Source organism: Pseudorasbora parva, chromosome 4 (genome assembly GCF_024679245.1).
Source record: "Pseudorasbora parva isolate DD20220531a chromosome 4, ASM2467924v1, whole genome shotgun sequence".
In the NCBI taxonomy this organism is placed as follows: Eukaryota; Metazoa; Chordata; class Actinopteri; order Cypriniformes; family Gobionidae; genus Pseudorasbora; species Pseudorasbora parva.
Genome location: NC_090175.1, coordinates 3,380,966 through 3,400,359, shown reverse-complemented (window position 1 = coordinate 3,400,359; position 19,394 = coordinate 3,380,966). Strand labels below are relative to the sequence as shown.

At 36.1% G+C, this 19,394-nt stretch overlaps 1 protein-coding gene across 2 annotated transcripts in view; it reads left to right on the top strand.

Moving 5' to 3' along the window:
- Nucleotides 1–17,104, top strand: part of LOC137072653 (NLR family CARD domain-containing protein 3-like) — a 38,939-nt gene extending 21,835 nt beyond the window's left edge. Inside the window, exons 4-10 of one of the 2 annotated variants that reach the window (XM_067440557.1) lie at nucleotides 6,370–6,492; nucleotides 8,168–8,290; nucleotides 8,509–10,398; nucleotides 10,930–11,103; nucleotides 11,177–11,350; nucleotides 16,412–16,458; nucleotides 16,571–17,104. In XM_067440557.1, coding sequence (XP_067296658.1) covers nucleotides 6,370–6,492; nucleotides 8,168–8,290; nucleotides 8,509–10,398; nucleotides 10,930–11,103; nucleotides 11,177–11,350; nucleotides 16,412–16,458; nucleotides 16,571–17,103 — 3,064 coding nt within the window. In that variant the 3' untranslated portion in view covers nucleotide 17,104. The remainder of the gene's footprint in view (nucleotides 1–6,369; nucleotides 6,493–8,167; nucleotides 8,291–8,508; nucleotides 10,399–10,929; nucleotides 11,104–11,176; nucleotides 11,351–16,411; nucleotides 16,459–16,570) is intronic. The other variant, XM_067440558.1, reaches the window with a different exon arrangement.
- Nucleotides 17,105–19,394: the final 2,290 nt, after the last annotated feature.

Genomic DNA, 19,394 nt, shown 5'->3' with positions numbered 1-19,394 from the left:
TTTCCCCAGGACTGATAAATGCAGCGGTGTCATCAACCAACTCTCATTAACCACACTGTATTTTTTTACAGCATTTTCCAGTTTTCTTTTCATTATACAGTGAAATACCTGTTGTTTTACAGATATTTGCTGTAATTTAATTTTTGACTATTAAATTTACAGGAATTGCTTTGTATTTTGGTATTACATGAAATTTCCGTTTTTTAAGAGGAAATTTTTACATAAGTTTGATTATGTAATTTTGTATTTTTACAGATTTTTTTCTGTAAAAATAGGAAAAAGGAAATTAATGTAGAAATCAGCAGCCATTCAACATTTTTAATGTGTATTGTCTTGTTTAACACAGTAACAAGATAATGTGCTTGTTAAAGCGAGTTTTGTAGGCTAAATAATAGTATCTGTAGGTTTTCAACTTATCTTTTAACTTTGTCTTGCAAAAAAAAAAAAAAAAAGCTAATTTTGTTATTTTTTTTGCACTGACTAATTCTCCCCTAAATTTCCTAACCACATCTATTATTCATGTACATTTTATGGGTTTCCGAATCGAGTTGCAAATGCTGCTGTGTGTATATGTATGAACAGGTTCAGATGTAGACTTTTTTTATTGAAAATGTTTGGTTACCATTTTGGTGATGAGTGTTTCCTTGGCAAATTGTATGAGTTTGTAACAGTGTTAAACAAAACACATCATTTGTTGCATATAATGCTGTAACCAACGATCAAGTGAGCTAGAGAACAGCTTTTTAAAGGGGAGTAGTTGACTACTTTAATCATGATTGAAATTATTTTATTTTTTTAAATAATGGTATATTAAATTCACCACCAAAGTTTTTTTTGCAGCAGATCAGCCATTCTGAATTTCGATTTTTAAATACATTGTGGGAACTTTATTTAGACACAGACAGACATCTAGAATCAGCATATGAATCTCAACAATGGTGACATGCTTCATGCCACAATGCATGCTGGGAGCACTCATTTTAATACTACGTTGGCTCCCAGCATGCATTGCGGCATGAAGCATGTCACCATTGGTGAGATTCACATGCTGATTCTTGATGCCTGTGTGTGGTAAAACACTCCCCCAATAATGGATTTCAAGTTCAGAAGGTCTGCTCTACTGCAATAAAGTTTTGCTGGTAAAAATATTGGCCAGAAATAATAATATTGATTTATTAGATTTTATGAGGCTGAAAACTTGATCAACTTGATTTCTTTCTTAGCAGAAAATAACCGTTTTTTTACAGTGTATACCCATACACACACATACATGTAATTATTTGTACTTGACCTTTTTTTTTTTATCATTCTTTAAAGATATTTTTTCTGTATTTTAGAGGTGTATGACTGTATTTTAACAATTAAAGTATGTTAAAAGTAAAAGATTTCATTGTATTATAAGGAGATTTTGTGTAGAATAACAGTAATAAACTGTAATTATAGGATAAGAAATTACTGTTTCTTTTTACAGTTTAGCTATGTTTTTTTCCTGACAGTATTTTTCTGTTTTTTTACTAGACTTTTTCTGGCGCCCCTGCTGCCAGAAAATAACCGTTTTTTTACAGTTTTTTTTTTTTTTTTACAGTGCAGTCAAGAAATACAGTGTAAAGAAATGTAATGTAAGAAGACAGTGAGCCCAAAAAGATAGTCTTAAAAATGCTAACAGTCAAAGAAAAGCTTACCGCGGTCCTAAAAGCAGACGCTTCAGAGGGGTTGATGAGCGGATGTGTCAGTCCATGGCCGAGGAAAGAAATGAGGGATTGCCTGTAACCAGACTCGTTATCTGGGCATCACCAAAGACTTGAACATACCGACCAGCAAGGCCCTCATTTTTTGTTTCGGCTGCGTGCTTTCACACACATGCCTGCTAGTTTCATTTTAGCGGCCTCTTTGATGTGGCATAAGAATGATGCACCGTAATTTATTAGCATTATGCTGCAGGACAAGCTTTGTCTATTGCTTGCCCTCCAACTTTATGAAGAAACTGCTGTCTTTTCAGCACTATATGATTGGCCTAAGCAAAAAAAGAGAGAAAGGTAATGCCGATGAACACCTGTCTTTTTGACATGCCAACATCTGCCACAGTACATAAAAAGGTGAGAAATCAGTCACAGTGAGATCTACTGGAAATGAGAACTGATAGTTCAACTGTCATTGGAGGTGAAACATAAGGACCGGACCATTTTATTTAACATGTCATTATTTATTTGAGAAAGAAATACGGACAGCAATTACTCATAATCATTAACATATTTACTGTTATCACTGTAAAGCTGCTTTGAAGTAATCTGCATTATCTCTGTATAAATAAAGGTGACTTGACTATTCATAAAGATAATTTCCCTTAAGTTTCAAAGGGCTAACGAGGAACAAACAGTCCAAAGTTTGTATTTGTTTTTTTGAAATACACATCCTGGTTTAGGACCATGTCTGAAAGCAAACAAGTTGTTTATAAGGTGTCAAATATCAAGAAAAAGCAAAAAGAAGGTTTCATTTTTATAAATGTTCTTTTAAAATAAATATGATGGTTTTGGTGGGTTCTTAGTAAAAAGTTTGTGGTTTGTGGAAGCTCCAGACAAGGTAATACAATTATTGAGTGTCACTTACAACAATCAATTTGCCCTCATTACGTTAATTTACCACATTAGAAATAAAATAAGAGGTTTCCCCTTTTATACTCTCACATTGTAAAACACAATACAGCAACAACACTACTATCAAAAACCTTATCTATAACAACTAGGGCTGTCAAAATTACGTATTAATAATGAGTTAACGCAAATTCATTTTAACGGCAATAATTTTATTAACGTGCTTTTAACGCAGCGTGCGTTTTCTGTTTGATCCGTGGCCAGTAGTTGGAGAAATTGAGATCAGCTTTAGACGTAAAAGATGCAGCAGCAAACATTAAAAGGGAAAGAAAAGGCTTAACAATAGCATCACTCTGAAACAAGTGCAGTTATAGCTTACATAAGCTACCATACTTTCTGCATAACTTATATTAGACTAGAAAGAAAAGTGTGTTTTTACACTGAGCACATTCTCTGCAGTCCGAGCGCGATACACTGAAGCTCACTCTCGCTCATATCTGAGGTAAATCATTAACACCATCACCGCTTTCAGTTCATGTGTTTTATTGAACTAAATACATAACAATCGGCTAAAATGAATACAAAGGTTACTTTTCTGAAAAGAGCGCCCCCGAGTCTGTGTTCTTCACACTGTTCGCCTGAACTGCGCCACAGCTAGGCACACACACACAAAATACCGGCAGTTAAAAAGGGAACGTGCATCTCTTAAAGGGGCCGCACTATATTATATAAAGCATGCATATTTGTCCATACCCATGTTGATTAGAGTATTAAAAACTTAATTCAAACTTAATTTAAGATACGTTTACAACGTATAAAAATGTGCGATATATATATATATATATATATATATATATATATATATATATATATATATATATATATATAATATTAGGGCTGGGCAAGTTAACGCATTAATTGTTTAACGCCGACAATTATTTTATCGTGCATTAATGTGGTTATTTATTATTATATTGAAAGCCCGTTGCTCACTGCCTCTGAATACACAGACAAGCATTGGTCACAGGAGAATACAGGGCTGTCTTTAGCCAAGGGCTGACATTCTTTATCTGGGACTAATAAAATATTAAAATAACCAGAAACGCGAGAATGAATCAGATTTTTTGTTTTGTTTTTACTATATTCAATGTAAACAGCGATTGATGAGTGTCTCTCTGCCTCTGGTACGTTAGTTGCGTTGAGGCTCATGCTGCCGGTCTCTGAGAGACGTTCGTGGAGAAATCAAAACAAGTGAACAGCAATATAAACTCACAGAAGAAACATACTGGGGTAAAACTCAGCTTTTTGTAGTTGTTGATATTTATGATTTATGATATTGTTAATAGCACAAGTCAACTTTGCAATCGTGAATTGTGTAGCATGAAAGGTGTAGTTCAATAACCAAGTAGCCTAATTAATATTAAGTTACTTACATTTTAGATCCAATCAACCTTTTTTGTTCCATTTCACCCATGATTTCACCGACGAAAATAGTTCCAGAGGAAAGCAACACACGGTGTTTTGTTACTGAATGATTCAGTGTTTTCAATGAATCATTTGAATAAACGGCTCAATGACTCGCTCATGAAGACGATCATTTGCTGCCCCCTATTGGTGGTTATGTTTAAAAGTATGATTGCATGTTTTATTTAGAACATTAATCTTATAACATTATTTATTGCAGCTGTATTTTTTGCAGTTTAAATGATTTAATTTGATTGGTAGCAGCCTATCGTGTCTTTACTATTATAACTGAATTTATTAATCAAATGTAAGAATTTATCATGAAAGATGATGCATACATTTAACACGATTAAAAAAATGGCCTTTATAAAATTAAATAACGCCCTGGGGTGAATATCACAAATATGCAGATTGAAGTCGGCCTATGTTAAAGCTGACAGAACACTGATGAGAATATTACTACAGAAGCAATAGATGTATACCACCAATTTAATTTCATTTGATTAAATTAATATTTAAGTTGATATTCACAAGAAATATTGTGACTGCTACTAACTTTTAACTGCTGTAAAAAGCACTTTATTTGTTTAAAGTGTTTGCAAACCATATGTTATTGCACTTTTGTTCATTTAGCAACACTATTGTATTCATTTTAGAATATGTTGCGCATACTGCGATTAATCACGATTAAACATTCTCATCGTTGCCCAGTACTAATATATATATATATATATACTGTAAAAAATTCAGGTTTCCAATTGAACATTTTCTAGTGACTGATCACATTTACATTTTTCAGTTGGCAGCATTTAATTTCTGTGAATTAAATTGCATCAATTCACAGAATTTCAATTCAGCAAACTGAAAAATTTAGATGTGATCAGTCACTAGAAAATTTTCAATTGGAGCCATTTTTTTATTTTTTTTACAGTGTGTGTGTATATATATATATATATATATATATATATATATATATATATATATATATATATATATATATATATATATATATATATATATATATATATAGCAGTGTAAAAAGTGTACCTGAAAAGATAAGGAATCTTACACTGGTTCAAATACTGTACTGTATATGTTTGATTCATGTTGAATTGTTTGGCACAGGGCTTTAAATGGTCAAAGTTAATTAAAATTTGCATTTAGATTTATCGGCTTTGAAATATAAATAATTATTGGTATCGGCCAAAATGTTCATATCGGTGCATCCCTAATTAGCATAGCTTCTGCCATTTGTACATTGTCCACCATTTTCTCCACGCTGGAGCAGCTGTAGCAACAACAGTGTCTTGTAAGCAATGCAGACACATTACCTGAACAAGGGACAATTCAAGGCAGGTTTTACTAAACAGTTAAAGCTCAAGGATGGATCAGTGTTCGTGATCCAGCTTATAATCTCCAGAGCCGTCCCAGCAGTAATGAAAGGGAGATTGTGTACTTTATAATAGTTTATCAGAGTTGTTTTTATTAAGCACCTGAAAAGGCATACAGTCTGTTGTTTAATGTTAGTTGTAAGGTTTTTGTGTAATTCACTCTGTATGCTGGTGGTAATGCAAGGGAGAGAGTGTTTATGGATAAGATAAACTTCTTGCACTGTGTTTTATTCAGCTCTTACAGTGAAAACAGATGCTTCATCTTTTCTGTGATGAACAATAAAAAAGTGCATAAAATTAATCAGAAAAGTTTTGTCCATTCGGATGGGCTCTGCTACAACAGGCTTGTACTAATAGTGGATAAAAGCAAGGTTGGCTTAACTAAATCATACATGTTCGCTCTCTGTTATTTTCTGACATGTTCTGTTGTTGTTGATGAACAAGCTATTGAAGCTCTGCCAGCTTCTTGAAGGAACAGGCCGGGAGCACCAGCTCTTTCTGGCAAATTTAACATGCTGTAAAAAGTGATCTGTGGGGTATTTTGAGCAAAAACTTCATCAGAGACTTATTTTACATCTTATAAAAAGGGGAGTAAAATGTTCTTCATCTAAATATGGAAATTGCCATTTTTCTCTCCTTCAGGCTGCTCAAAAACTGCAAGACATTTGTTCATCTGAGATACAATCACTTTATTTGATAATCAGATTTAATGTAAGCTTTGGGAAGACCCTTAATGGGTTGTCATAGTTGTGGTGGTATAGACTTTGAATGGAGGCACAGAAGTGTCTCAGGGTTCATTAATTATATCTTAATTTGTGTTTCAAAGACAAATGAAAGTCTTCCATGTTTGCAATGACAGAATTTTCTTTTTTAACTAACCTATTTTAGTATTGTAAAATGCTGTTTTGTTTGTCTTTTGTCAGGATCAGCAGGAGAAAGAGACAGAGAGCAGAGTCTCCAGAACCCAGTGGTGTGTCTTTAAAGAGTAGCAGATCCATGGAGCCACCCGTTCGATTCAGTGATGGACCAGAGACATCTGACCCTCCGTTAGTATAAACATGTACTCGCTATTTTACTGTAGTGTGTCTCAGATGAATAATGATTTAAATAAATAAATAAAATAGCACTAAACATATTCCAAAATATGCAACATGTGCACTGCACAGGGGTGCAACTTGAAGAGGGGTGCCAAACGTTTTTGTAATAGCCAATATACAGCTCTGGAAAAAATTATGAGAACACTTAACATTAATTTCTCAATGTAACGTGGTATCTTAATTTTTTCCAGAGCTGTATTTATGATGGTGATCAGCTGTCTATTGTAATGACTGTCATTTTTGACAATTAAAATTAGGGATGCACCAATATGATTTTTTGGGGCCGATGCCGATTTTAACAAACAATCATTGGCCAATGCCGATATTTGTCACGTGCCCTCTTATTTGAAAATTGAGTGTTTTGTTCATATTTTAAAACAGCAAAGTAAAAAAAAAGTGTGTGTGTGTGTGTGTGTGTGTGTGTGTGTGTGTGTGTGTGTGTGTGTGTGTGTGTGTGTGTGTGTGTGTGTGTGTGTGTGTGTGTGTGTGTGTGTGTGTGTGTGTGAGGTATGGTAAATGAAAACGTGCTGTCCGCGCGTCTGTTCCATTCATTCGCAGAGACAGAAAAACATGCAGGATTCATATTTAAACATCGCTGAAATGAATCCAGTAACGCTTTAGATTACGGCCCGGAAAGTACTGCATAATTATATGTACTGTATAAATAATTTGTAAATTTTCCTGATAGTTACCCCTTTATTCCCCCAATATTACATATTGTTCCCATATACTTACTTTATAGTTACACTATAATTACAGAAAGTTATGCTGTAAATTCACTTTAATTATACAGTACTTTCCGGGCCGTAATCTAAAGCATTACCATGAATCCTTATGAAAGTTTAGTCCAAGAGTAGTGAGCGATTTTTGTTTGTTTGTTTGTTGGTCTTTTCTTCATTACTAAACCAACGGTTTGTTATATCAGCCTTATTCATGCTATAGCCGATATGCCGATGGTTGTAAATTGATCAAAAATTGGCCAATAAATATCGGCGGCCAATACATTGGTGCATCCCTAATTAAAATCCATGCATTTTAAAAAGCTTGTGCATTTAAATCAGCAGATGAAACTGCAGCATATGTTGTGAATAAACAAAGCATTTTAGCCTGTTTATGGGGATGCTAATGTAGTTAAAGTTATTAATCTTGTTGTGAATAAAATGTATAGTTCCCCCAAAAATCTAAATGTTCATTTACTCTCCCTCAGGCTGCTCCAAAACTGTAAGACTTTTGTTCATCTTCAAAACACAAATAAAGATAATTTTAATGACATATTTCTGTTCTTCTGCTGTAAGTTCATGGCACCAACATTTTAAAGATTCAAAATGGTCATAATGGCATCATAAAAGTGATCCATATGAATCAAGTTATTTAATCCAAGTCTTGTGAAGAGAAACAATCACTTTATATGATAAACATGTTTAATTTAGGCTTTTGGAAGGCCATTTTGGTGGAATAGCCTTTGAATTAAGACTCAGGTGCCATTAAAAATATCTTGATTTGTGTTTCAAGGATAAATGATGTATGTTTGTGTAGGCTCCATATGTGTTTAAAACCAATATTTATTTTTGAACTAACCCATTTTAATATTGTCTAAAATGCTAATGTGTTTGTCTTTTGTCAGCATCAGGCGGAGGAAGAGACAGAGAGCAGAGTCTCCAGAACACAGTGCTGTGTCCTTAAAGAGTAGCAGATCCATGGAGCCACCCGTTAGATTCAGTGACGGATCAGTGACCTCTGACTCTCTGTTAGTATAAACATGTTCTCGCTATTTTACTGTAGTGCATCTCAGATGAAAAATGATTTAAGAAAGTAAATGAAATGCCACCAAATGTACCCCCAAATATGCAACATATTCACAGTGGTGCCAAACTAATATATAACCGAAATATATATGATGGTCATCAGCTGTTGTTATATCAATATCATTGTCCTTTTTGCTGCTTTCTTCTTTTATAATTTTAGCAGGGAGAAGGTTCCTAAGCTGTTCAGATCAGTGCCGTTCCCTACATCCCACTATCAGACCCATTTCAGACAAGGAAACACTGAAGCAGTCCTGCAGACTCACACACTGAAGACTGGAGAACTGCAGAGAGTCAAAGATCAGCACAAAACCAGCATGAAGAACAAGTATGAAAGATTATTTGTGGGAAACAAACTCCAAGAGAATGAAACCCTCCTGAACAGGATTTACACACAGCTCTACATCATAGAGGGAGAGAGTGAAGGAGTGAATGAAGAACATGAGGTTTTACAGATGGAGAAAACAGCCAGAACACAACAGTCACAAGACACTCCAATCAACTGCAATGACATCTTTAAAGCCTCAACTGAGCCAGGATGTGAGGAGACAGGCCAAATCAAGACTGTTCTTACTAAAGGCATCGCTGGAATCGGAAAAACCGTCTCTGTGCAGAAGTTCATTCTGGACTGGGCCGAGGGAAAAGCCAATCAGGATGTAGATTTCATGTTTGTGCTTCCATTTCGAGAGCTGAACTTAATCCGAGATCATCAGTACAGTCTTCACAGACTTCTGCTGGACTTTCATCCTGAACTTCAAGATCTGGACTCAAAGATTTATGAGGAGTGTAAAGTTGTGTTGATCCTGGATGGTCTGGATGAAAGCAGAATCACACTGATGTTTTCAGATGCTCAGGAAGTTTCTGATGTGACTGAGACGTCATCGGTGGGTGTGTTGATGTCAAATCTCATGAAAGGAGAGTTGCTTCCCTCTGCTCTCATCTGGATCACCTCCAGAGCAGCAGCAGTCAATCAGATCCCCATCAAATACATCAACCGTCTGACAGAGATTCAGGGATTCAATGAGCCTCAGAAGGAGGAATATTTCAGGAAGAGAATCAGTGATGATCATCAAGCCAACAGAATCATCTCTCACATCGGAAGAGCAAGAAGCCTCCACATCATGTGCCACATACCTGTCTTCTGCTGGATCTCATCCACTGTGCTTCAGAAGCTCCTGGAAGAAGATCTGAGTGCAGAAATCCCTCAAACTCTGACTGAAATGTACATCCACTTCCTGCTGATTCAGATCAACATGAGGAATCAGAAGTATGAAGAGAGAGATCCAGAGAAACTCCTGCCGTCCAACAGAGAAGTGATTGTGAAACTTGCTGAAGTGGCTTTCAATCAGCTGATGAAGGGCAATGTGATGTTCTATGAGGAGGACCTAAGAGAGAGCGGCATAGACGTCACTGACGCCTCAGTGTATTCTGGGATCTGCACTGAGATCTTTAAGGAGGAATTTGTGATTCATCAGAGGAAAGTTTACAGCTTCATTCATCTGAGCATCCAGGAGTTTCTTGCTGCTTTCTATGCATTTTATCATTATGTTATCAAAAATATTGACACATTGCATTTGTGTGATGTCATGCATTATCTGCATAGGGATGCAATTGATAAAGCCCTTGAGAGTGAGAGCGGACACCTGGATCTGTTCCTGCGGTTCCTGCTGGGCATCTCACTGGAGTCCAATCAGAGACTCTTACAGGATCTACTGACACACACAGAGAACAGCTCAGAGAGCATCAGGAGAACCACACAGTACATTAAAGAGAAGATCAAAGATGGACATGAACTCTCCACTGAAAGATCCATCAATCTGTTCCTCTGTCTGCTGGAAGTCAAAGATCAGACTCTGTCCAGAGAGATTCAGGAGTTTGTGAAATCAGAGAAACACTCAGAGAAGAAACTCTCTCCTGCTCACTGCTCAACAATCACCTACATGCTTCAGATGTCGGAGGAGGTGCTGGATGAGCTGGACCTCAAGAAATACAACACATCAGAAGAGGGTAGAAGAAGACTGATCCCAGCTGTGGTGAACTGCGCAAAAGCTCTGTGAGTATTTATTCATGTCTTAAGCTGAAAGTATACTTAGTTTTTTTAAACGTATGCACACATTCAAAAGTTTACTTCTTTTGACTCGAACGTATACACAGGCATTCAACGCATGCATAGTTTTGAGCAATCTCTCTCCATGAGTTACAACCCATGTAATTACTGCAACAACAAAAAAAATTGCATATGCAACCTGCGCAGTAACAAAAATCCGACAGTGCACGTTCATTATGCGCCTACTCTTCTGATGATGAAATTTACATCACACAAACTGTATGCTGACCCATGTGTATGCATAGAAAGTGAAGTATACTTTGGCCTTTACAATGAATATTGTAAACCGGTACAATATTCATTATGAAATTAATATTGTATATTATTTTCTGAAGCAAATTACTGTTTTTTTTTGTTGTACTAACTGATACATCTTATCTATTCAGCTTTTATATATTCAATCTATTAAAATACACACATTATTGAATTACCAATTGTACAGTGAGGGAAATTACCATGTGTTTTACTCTTTTTCAGTCTTTCTGGCTGTAATCCCACTGCTCAGCATTGTGAAATAGTGTCATCAGCTCTACAATCCTCAAACTCTGTCCTGAGAGAGCTGGACCTGAGTAACATTGACCTGCAGGATTCAGGAGTGAAGCTGCTCTCTGATGGACTGAAGAGTCCAAACTGTCAGCTGGAAATACTGAGGTCTGAATGATACTATGAGATCATTCATTGAGTCTTTGGTCTGGTGTTTCTTATTTGTTTTATCAATCTGTAGGTTGTCAGGCTGTATGGTGTCAGAGGAAGGCTGTGGTTATTTGTCTTCAGCTTTGAGTTCAAACCCCTCACACCTGAGAGAGCTGGATCTGAGCTACAATCACCCAGGACAATCAGGAGTCAAGCTGCTCAACGACAAACTGAATGATCCAAACTACACACTGCAGATACTCAAGTATGTGGGGCAGTAACAGGGTTTTACTCACGGTCATTAACACTGCTAATAAAAGGTGCACAGTAATGAAGTACAAATAATTTTAAACCGCACTAAAGTACAGTTACTCAGTATCTACTTAACTCAGGAACAAATTAACACTGCTCAGAGTTTATATAATCCACACCCAGAGTGTTATAACTAACACTGAAGCAGTGTTGAAATTAATTAGGTAATTAAGTGATTAACTGAGTGATGATTGAGCATTAATGATGAACACCTGATGATAATGAGCAGAATCACCGAAGGACAGAAAAACATAAGAACTACAACTGACTTCAGCCACAGCTTTAGATGAAATCAACTGAAGATAAAAGAAGACATTAAATCTCTGAAGATCTCATCAGAGGATTAAACAACTCCACAAACAGCATCACTAGCTTCCCCCATTACTAAGCAGATTTACTTTATTTATTTTTAATTAACACAATAGTTTCATTTCAAGTCACCAATATGGTGATCAGTGTTTGCATTAGTTGGGCTCTTGGACCCTTTACTTTTTAGTTTCAGTTTTTCTCTGGCTGCTTTAACTGTGTGTTTATAAAGCACATTTGTTATGGCAACAAATGCCAAAAGAAAATGTGATTAGGTGATGATGAGATACTCATGCAGTGGCCCAAATTGCAAATTTCATTCAGAGTCTAATGCTGTGGTTATAGTAGTATTGTGTTAACTTATGTTTTATTCATAATAGTGGCCATGTGATTCTACAGCACGGAATCAAGAACTGTTGTGATAATCAAATAGTATGCAGGATTTCCAACAAAATAATGCACCAATAGTTTTAATCTATGGCATGGTAGCAGTGTGGCATTCAATCACTGAGCTCATCAATTTTGTGAAGAAACAGGTGTGAATCAGGTGGCCCCTATTTAAGGATGAAGCCAACACTTGTTGAACATGCATTTGAAAGCTGAGGAAAATGGGTCGTTCAAGACATTGTTCAGAAGAACAGCGTACTTTGATTAAAAAGTTGATTAGAGAGGGGAAAACCTATAAAGAGGTGCAAAAAATGATAGGCTGTTCAGCTAAAATGATCTCCAATGCCTTAAAATGGAGAGCAAAACCAGAGAGACGTGGAAGAAAACGGAAGACAACCATCAAAATGGATAGAAGAATAACCAGAATGGCAAAGGCTCAGCCAATGATCACCTCCAGGATGATCAAAGACAGTCTGGAGTTACCTGTAAGTACTGTGACAGTTAGAAGACGTCTGTGTGAAGCTAATCTATTTTCAAGAATCCCCCGCAAAGTCCCTCTGTTAAAAAAAAGGCATGTGCAGAAGAGGTTACAATTTGCCAAAGAACACATCAACTGGCCTAAAGAGAAATGGAGGAACATTTTGTGGACTGATGAGAGTAAAATTGTTCTTTTTGGGTCCAAGGGCCACAGGCAGTTTGTGAGACTACCCCCAAACTCTGAATTCAAGCCACAGTACACAGTGAAGACAGTGAAGCATGGAGGTGCAAGCATCATGATATGGGCATGTTTCTCCTACTATGGTGTTGGGCCTATTTATCGCATACCAGGGATCATGGATCAGTTTGCATATGTTAAAATACTTGAAGAGGTCATGTTGCCCTATGCTGAAGAGGACATGCCCTTGAAATGGTTGTTTCAACAAGACAATGACCCAAAACACACTAGTAAACAGGCAAAGTCTTGGTTCCAAACCAACAAAATTAATGTTATGGAGTGGCCAGCCCAATCTCCAGACCTTAATCCAATTGAGAACTTGTGGGGTGATATCAAAAATGCTGTTTCTGAAGCAAAACCAAGAAATGTGAATGAATTGTGGAATGTTGTTAAAGAATCATGGAGTGGAATAACAGCTGAGAGGTGCCACAAGTTGGTTGACTCCATGCCACACAGATGTCAAGCAGTTTTAAAAAACTGTGGTCATACAACCAAATATTAGTTTAGTGATTCACAGGATTGCTAAATCCCAGAAGAAAAAAAATGTTTGTACAAAATAGTTTTGAGTTTGTACAGTCAAAGGTAGACACTGCTATTTTTTTGAACACACCCCTTTCAACTAATTGCCCAATTGCACAGCCTTAAGAGCGTGCATATCATGAATGCTGGGTCTTGTTTGTTTTCTGACAATCTACTGAACCTACTGGTAACTTGTTTGCCACGTAGCAATAAAAAATATACTAAAAACCTTGATTATTCTGGTTAGTCACATTGTACTGCTATTATTTTGAACAAGACTGTACATCAAGAATCAGTGTATGAATCTCAACAATGGTGACAATCAATGAAAAGCATCATGATGCATTTCATGCTGGTACCACCAATCAAAACTCCCCCATGGATAAATTATGCATCTGAATTGAGACACATTTTCTTTTAATCTTACTGATTGGTTTTACTTTTGCTGTTTTTGTTGTGATGATCTAGTAGCTTGCCATATGTTCAGAGTTTATCAGTTTATCTGATATTTTTTTATTTTTTTATTGTCACCATTGTGGAGATTCATGCTAATTCTTGATTTCTGTGTATGTCTGAGTAATACTGTAGATTAAAATCCTGCATTTTTAATTACTACAACACTGCTGGATCTCATGCTGTATAATCACAGAGTTACCATTTTGAACCATACAAAATTATTAACACATTATCTCTATAACCAGAGCATTAAACTCTTGAGTGAGATCAGTGATTTCAGCCATTGCATGAAAATTTAATCATCATCAATAATAAAACAAAATCATATCACATTTTTTCTCAGCTTACCTTCTCAAAACAAACAAGCTTTATAAACACAGTTAAAGCAGCCAGAGAAATTAGAGCTAAAAGTAAAGGATCCAGAGCCAAATTAATTCAAACACTGCTCTCCCTCATGGTGACTTCAAATTAAACTATTGATTTAATTAAAACAGAAATGACAGACATAAAGTCAGTGTGGTTATTAATGTGTGAAGCTGGTCATGCTGTTTGTGGAGTTGTTTAATCCTCTGATGAGATCTTCACAGATTTAATGTCTTCTTTTATCTTCAGTTGATTTCATCTAAAGCTGTGGCTGAAGTCAGTTGTAGTTCTTGTGTTTTTCTGTCCTTCAGTGATTCTGCTCATTATCATCAGGTGTTCATCATTGCTCTATCATCACTCAATGATTCACTTAATTACCTAATTAACTTCAACACTACTTCAGTGTTACTTATAACACTGCTTCAGTGTGGATTATATAAACTCTGAGCAGTGTTAATTTAACACTGGGAAATTTGCTTTGTACAAATGTTTTGTAAACTTTTCCTTCTCTATATTTTAAAGAGAAAATTTATATTTTTACTCTGATATAATTTGCCAGACCCGGTCATAAATTTGCGACTGGAAGCAGTTTAAGTTTAAGGTAAAGTTAAAACAGGACATTAGAAACATGACCACAGGCTATAATAGATTTTGATATTTTATTTGTCCGATTGAATATGACCGTAAGTTTTTAGCTTTAGTTCTGTACGCAGGGCTGGAAATGGGACTAATGGACTAAACAGTGTCTACACCAGGTTTAAGTTGTCTACACATTCTTCATACATAAATGTAGAGGAATTTTCTATTTCACTTTTCGTGAATGGCTAGAATACATGCAGCCAGTAGGAATGTTGTCTGTTGCAGATTTAATTTATCCTAGTCTGAAATATGAAGGGGCAGAGGACAGAAGGCCTGTAATACTAGGAATATAACCTGGCCTAGGGTGAAGAAAAGACTTCACCATGCCAGGTGCAAACTCGAAACATGAAGGGGAACCGGAAGGGCTTGTAAATCTCAATTATTTTGAGAGATGTAATGGCCAGCAGAAATCGTCTTCAAGATTAGAAACTTTTTTGAAACCTCCTCGATATGCTCTGCATGATTGCGTCTTGAAGCACGTATGAAATCAGTCCAATGATGTAAAGGAATGTCATAGGCAGGTGAAGTCACAGCCAGGAAGGTGTACAGCACCCCTGAACCAAAAAATGTCAGCTTCTGATAGTCTGAAGTAAGTCAGTCACAGGTGTGCAGCCGTTGCAGAGTCTCGTTCTCTCTTCAGGGACTTTAAGACATTTAATAGTTTATGTTGTTGTTCATATTTTAATTTGTATACACACACTTACAGGACAAGCAAATGCATCTATATTGAATTTTCATAATGTCCAGTTAAATGCAATAAGCGTTGTGCTTTCTTACTTTTGCTACGAAACAATTCACTCAGCGTTCAAATACACAAATTTACGAAAGTCATACAATAAATACTGTTTTTGTACTGTTTAACCAGTTAGCCAGGACCCCCACATTTGTAAAAAAATCCCAAGAAATAGTATACCCAAACTAAATCAGATAAAGTTCATGAACCCTTTGCTCTAAAAGCATAAGTATGGTCTCATTTGAAAGCAGACTGTGGCAAACATTCGAGGCAGAGGGAGACACATTATCACTCAGCCCTCTAGCCCTGCCTCGTTCTCACAGTCCCTCTGCCTTGACTGCTTGTCACACAGACACTTGGCAGTTTATTGTTTTTATACTGTGCATTGTTACAATGTGCTAAACAAATATCTGCATACTTTGTAATTGATTTATTATTTGAAACTTATTTATGGAATGGCAATACCTTGATTTTTAGTAAATGTACACAGTCATAGCCATAAATGCAATGGTACTAATAATTGGCATAATTTCTTTCAGTGATTCGGTTTCCTCTTTTTCGGTTTCAGCCAAGAATTTTGATTTCGGTGCATCCCTAATAAAAGACATGCACATAAACGTGAACCAAATCCCAAAACCAAATGTGACAGAATTAAAGGGATAGTTCACCCCCAAAAATGAAAAGTCTTTTGTTCACCCTCAAGTTATTACAAACATGTATACATTTCTTTATTTTGCAAAGAAATATATTTTAAAGAATGTTAGTAAGCAAAGAGTTTCTGGTACTTTTGTTTTGCTTGTTAAGAAATCGACATTCATTGATTATTAAAATGCTGCTTATTGCACACTTTTAATAATCAAACATTAATAATTTTATTTATATTTGATTCTTTTTAGTTTGGATCATGGAGAACCTTGTAGAATCACACCAGGACTGAGGAAATGTAAGTCTTTTCTCTCTTTTACACACACACACAAAATTCACCACTTTTTCAGAGTTTTTCATGTTGTACCCTTTCCCCTAGATGGGGCATAACACTTTTTTCTTATGTTTAGACGCCTGTGATCTCACACTGGATCCAAACACAGCAAACTATTTTCTCACCCTGACTGATGAGAACAGAAAAGCTAGACACATCAAAGATCGTCAGCCGTATCCTGATCATCCTGACAGATTTGAGCAACATGAGCAGGTTCTGTGTGGACAGAGTCTGACTGGACGCTGCTACTGGGAGGTTGAATGGAGTGGATGGGCTTATATAGCAGTGACATATAAAAGGATCAACCGGAAAGGAGGCAGCGAGTCTTGGTTTGGATACAATGACAAATCCTGGAGTCTGTACTGCACTGAAAACAGATATTCAGCCTGGCACAATAATAAGAAAACGGACATTCCAGCCCCTTCACCTCCGTCTAACAGAGTAGGTGTTTATCTGGACTGGCCGGCCGGCACTCTGTCGTACTATAGCGTCACTGATACACAACCACTCACACACACACACATACACACATTCAACACCACATTCACAGAACCCCTCTATGCTGGATTCAGGGTGTTTCAATCCTCGCTGTCTTTGTGTAAGATGTAGCAATTTGCTTTGAGAAACAATTGACACAAACAAGAAGTTTTTTTTTTCATACAAGATCTAATTTTTTCCTTATGTATATACAAATTAGACTCTGTGAAATAAAAATGAAAATGTTTTGATTTACATTTACATCATCTACATAGTACATTTATATGTAATCATATCATTTAATCATTTAGCATATGAAATACGTATGTGATCATGGTACAAATCCGTAACATTGACTGTAGGGCTGGGAGATATGGCCCAAAAAACTTCAGTCGATATCGATAAATATCACGATAAATGTAAAATCTTTATTTCTTTAAAGTTTAAAGGCATATTTTTGCATTATATTTAGCAAAGAGTAAAGATGGCTGTGTATAAGATGATGCTGTGTTTGTATTTGTTAAAATGTTGAAACCTTATGTAAAACTAGATTTTAATTCCTACAGTTTGATGAACGATCTATAAATGAGATAAAAAATAAGAACATTTTCCAATAGGCATCATAAAGATGTGCTCTGCTCTGTTGTAGATAATAATTTAATTTTCATGAGTGTGTTAACTTGATGTGATTTTATTTGATTGATTGCTGTTTTTTATAACTTTAACTTAATAAAGTAGTTTTAAAATCCCTTATCTCAATCACTCACACACCAACACACACACTGTAAGGCCCGCCAAATCGTCCAAATGACGGCTTGCAATTGCTTTTCAGCAGGGCAAAGTAATTTAATTTCAATTTACCTTTATCTGAATCCATTTTATCATGACCTCGAAGTTAGGTTGGAATGCCAATTGGTTATTAGGTCATTTGTATAACAATTTAACTACACATTTGATTATACTATTTAACTCTTTATTTTTATTGAAGTTATTCATTGGGTTCAGAGAGTCGCACCTCACCTCCACGGGTGTCCAGATCTAATCTCTCTCCAAGACAGGATCTTCTCTGCTACTCCTGAGTTTGCTTTTCCAGTTTGGTGTGCCATATTGACCAACTGCCTTTTTTGAGTTATCATTAAAGACAGTTGTTTCCTGTCACCTCTTCTTTCGGATCCTTTTTATGCATGACACGCCAGTCCGATCATCAACCAGAGGTTATGGTTAAAGCAATTTTAACAATGTTGCCCAAGCTTACTATAGCTAAAAAGTACCCATGTAGCCTTCTACCGTCACCTATATGGCAACTTAAAACTTAAACTTAAAAGCTGAAACAGTAACCAGATTTTTTTTTTTTAAGTCGAGCAGTTAGTCAGAAATCTAGAATCTCACCAGATGTGCCCCAAGAATTTCAGAGTAGATCAGAATAAATCAATATAACAGCTTTCTGCAGGTCATAGTCAAAGAACAGATAGTTCAGGATCACCTGAGATGAGGGACACAAGGGGGGTTCATATATTTAAATATAACACCAACCTGTTATTTATGTATTAAAAAACATACCCATAGCCATAGACCTAACAGACAAATGTTGTTTTTTTCAGAATAATCAAATGTCAATGAATTGATTTTGCTTTCTGTAAGGTTTAATTGTTAATTGTTCCAACTCTCTTAACAGAGTTTTGTTGTTTTTTATTTGTGTGTGTGTGTGTGTGTGTGTGTGTGTGTGTGTGTGTGTGTGTGTGTGTGTGTGTGTGTGTGTGTGTGTTTCATCACCTTCTTGACTTGCTTGAGAGACAACCCATTATTGAATAGCTCCTGTCCGCCAGTTTAAAGAAGCTGTAAAATAATAATAATCTTTAGGATTGTGTGTTTTTTACACTTTCCGTTTTGGTTTTAGAGTTCGAAGGCCAAAAGGCAGCTTCTCTCAAATTTCAGTGGAAATTCAATTAAAAAGAAATTAAACTTTCTTTTACCCTCTCAATGGATTTAATAAATCAAATATTAAATACAATATACTACCGTAATCATGGAAGGAGATGAAAGGAGCGCAGTTGTGCTGGCAAAGCAGAAAAACGGTCATTTGAACAGTAAACAATAACCACAGGACTGTCGACACAGCGATGCTTCCTGATTCCTGTAACCACAGAACCATCGCTGTGTCGACAGTCCTGTGGTTATTGTTGGTACCTTCTACATCACCATTGAAAAACAGGTCATCCTCTGCCTCAGCTCTTTGGGCACTTTTGATGAAATGTTTAAATGAGTCCCTGTCCATTTCTACTCTGTTCTGCAGACATCTGTCTACAACATTGAAGTTACCACAACAGATGAGTCTCCGAGAGTTTGTGAGTTATGGGCAAACGTTTGAATGACATATGATTGTTTAAATGTTTAATTTGTCTGCATGATGTTTGAAAGTGATG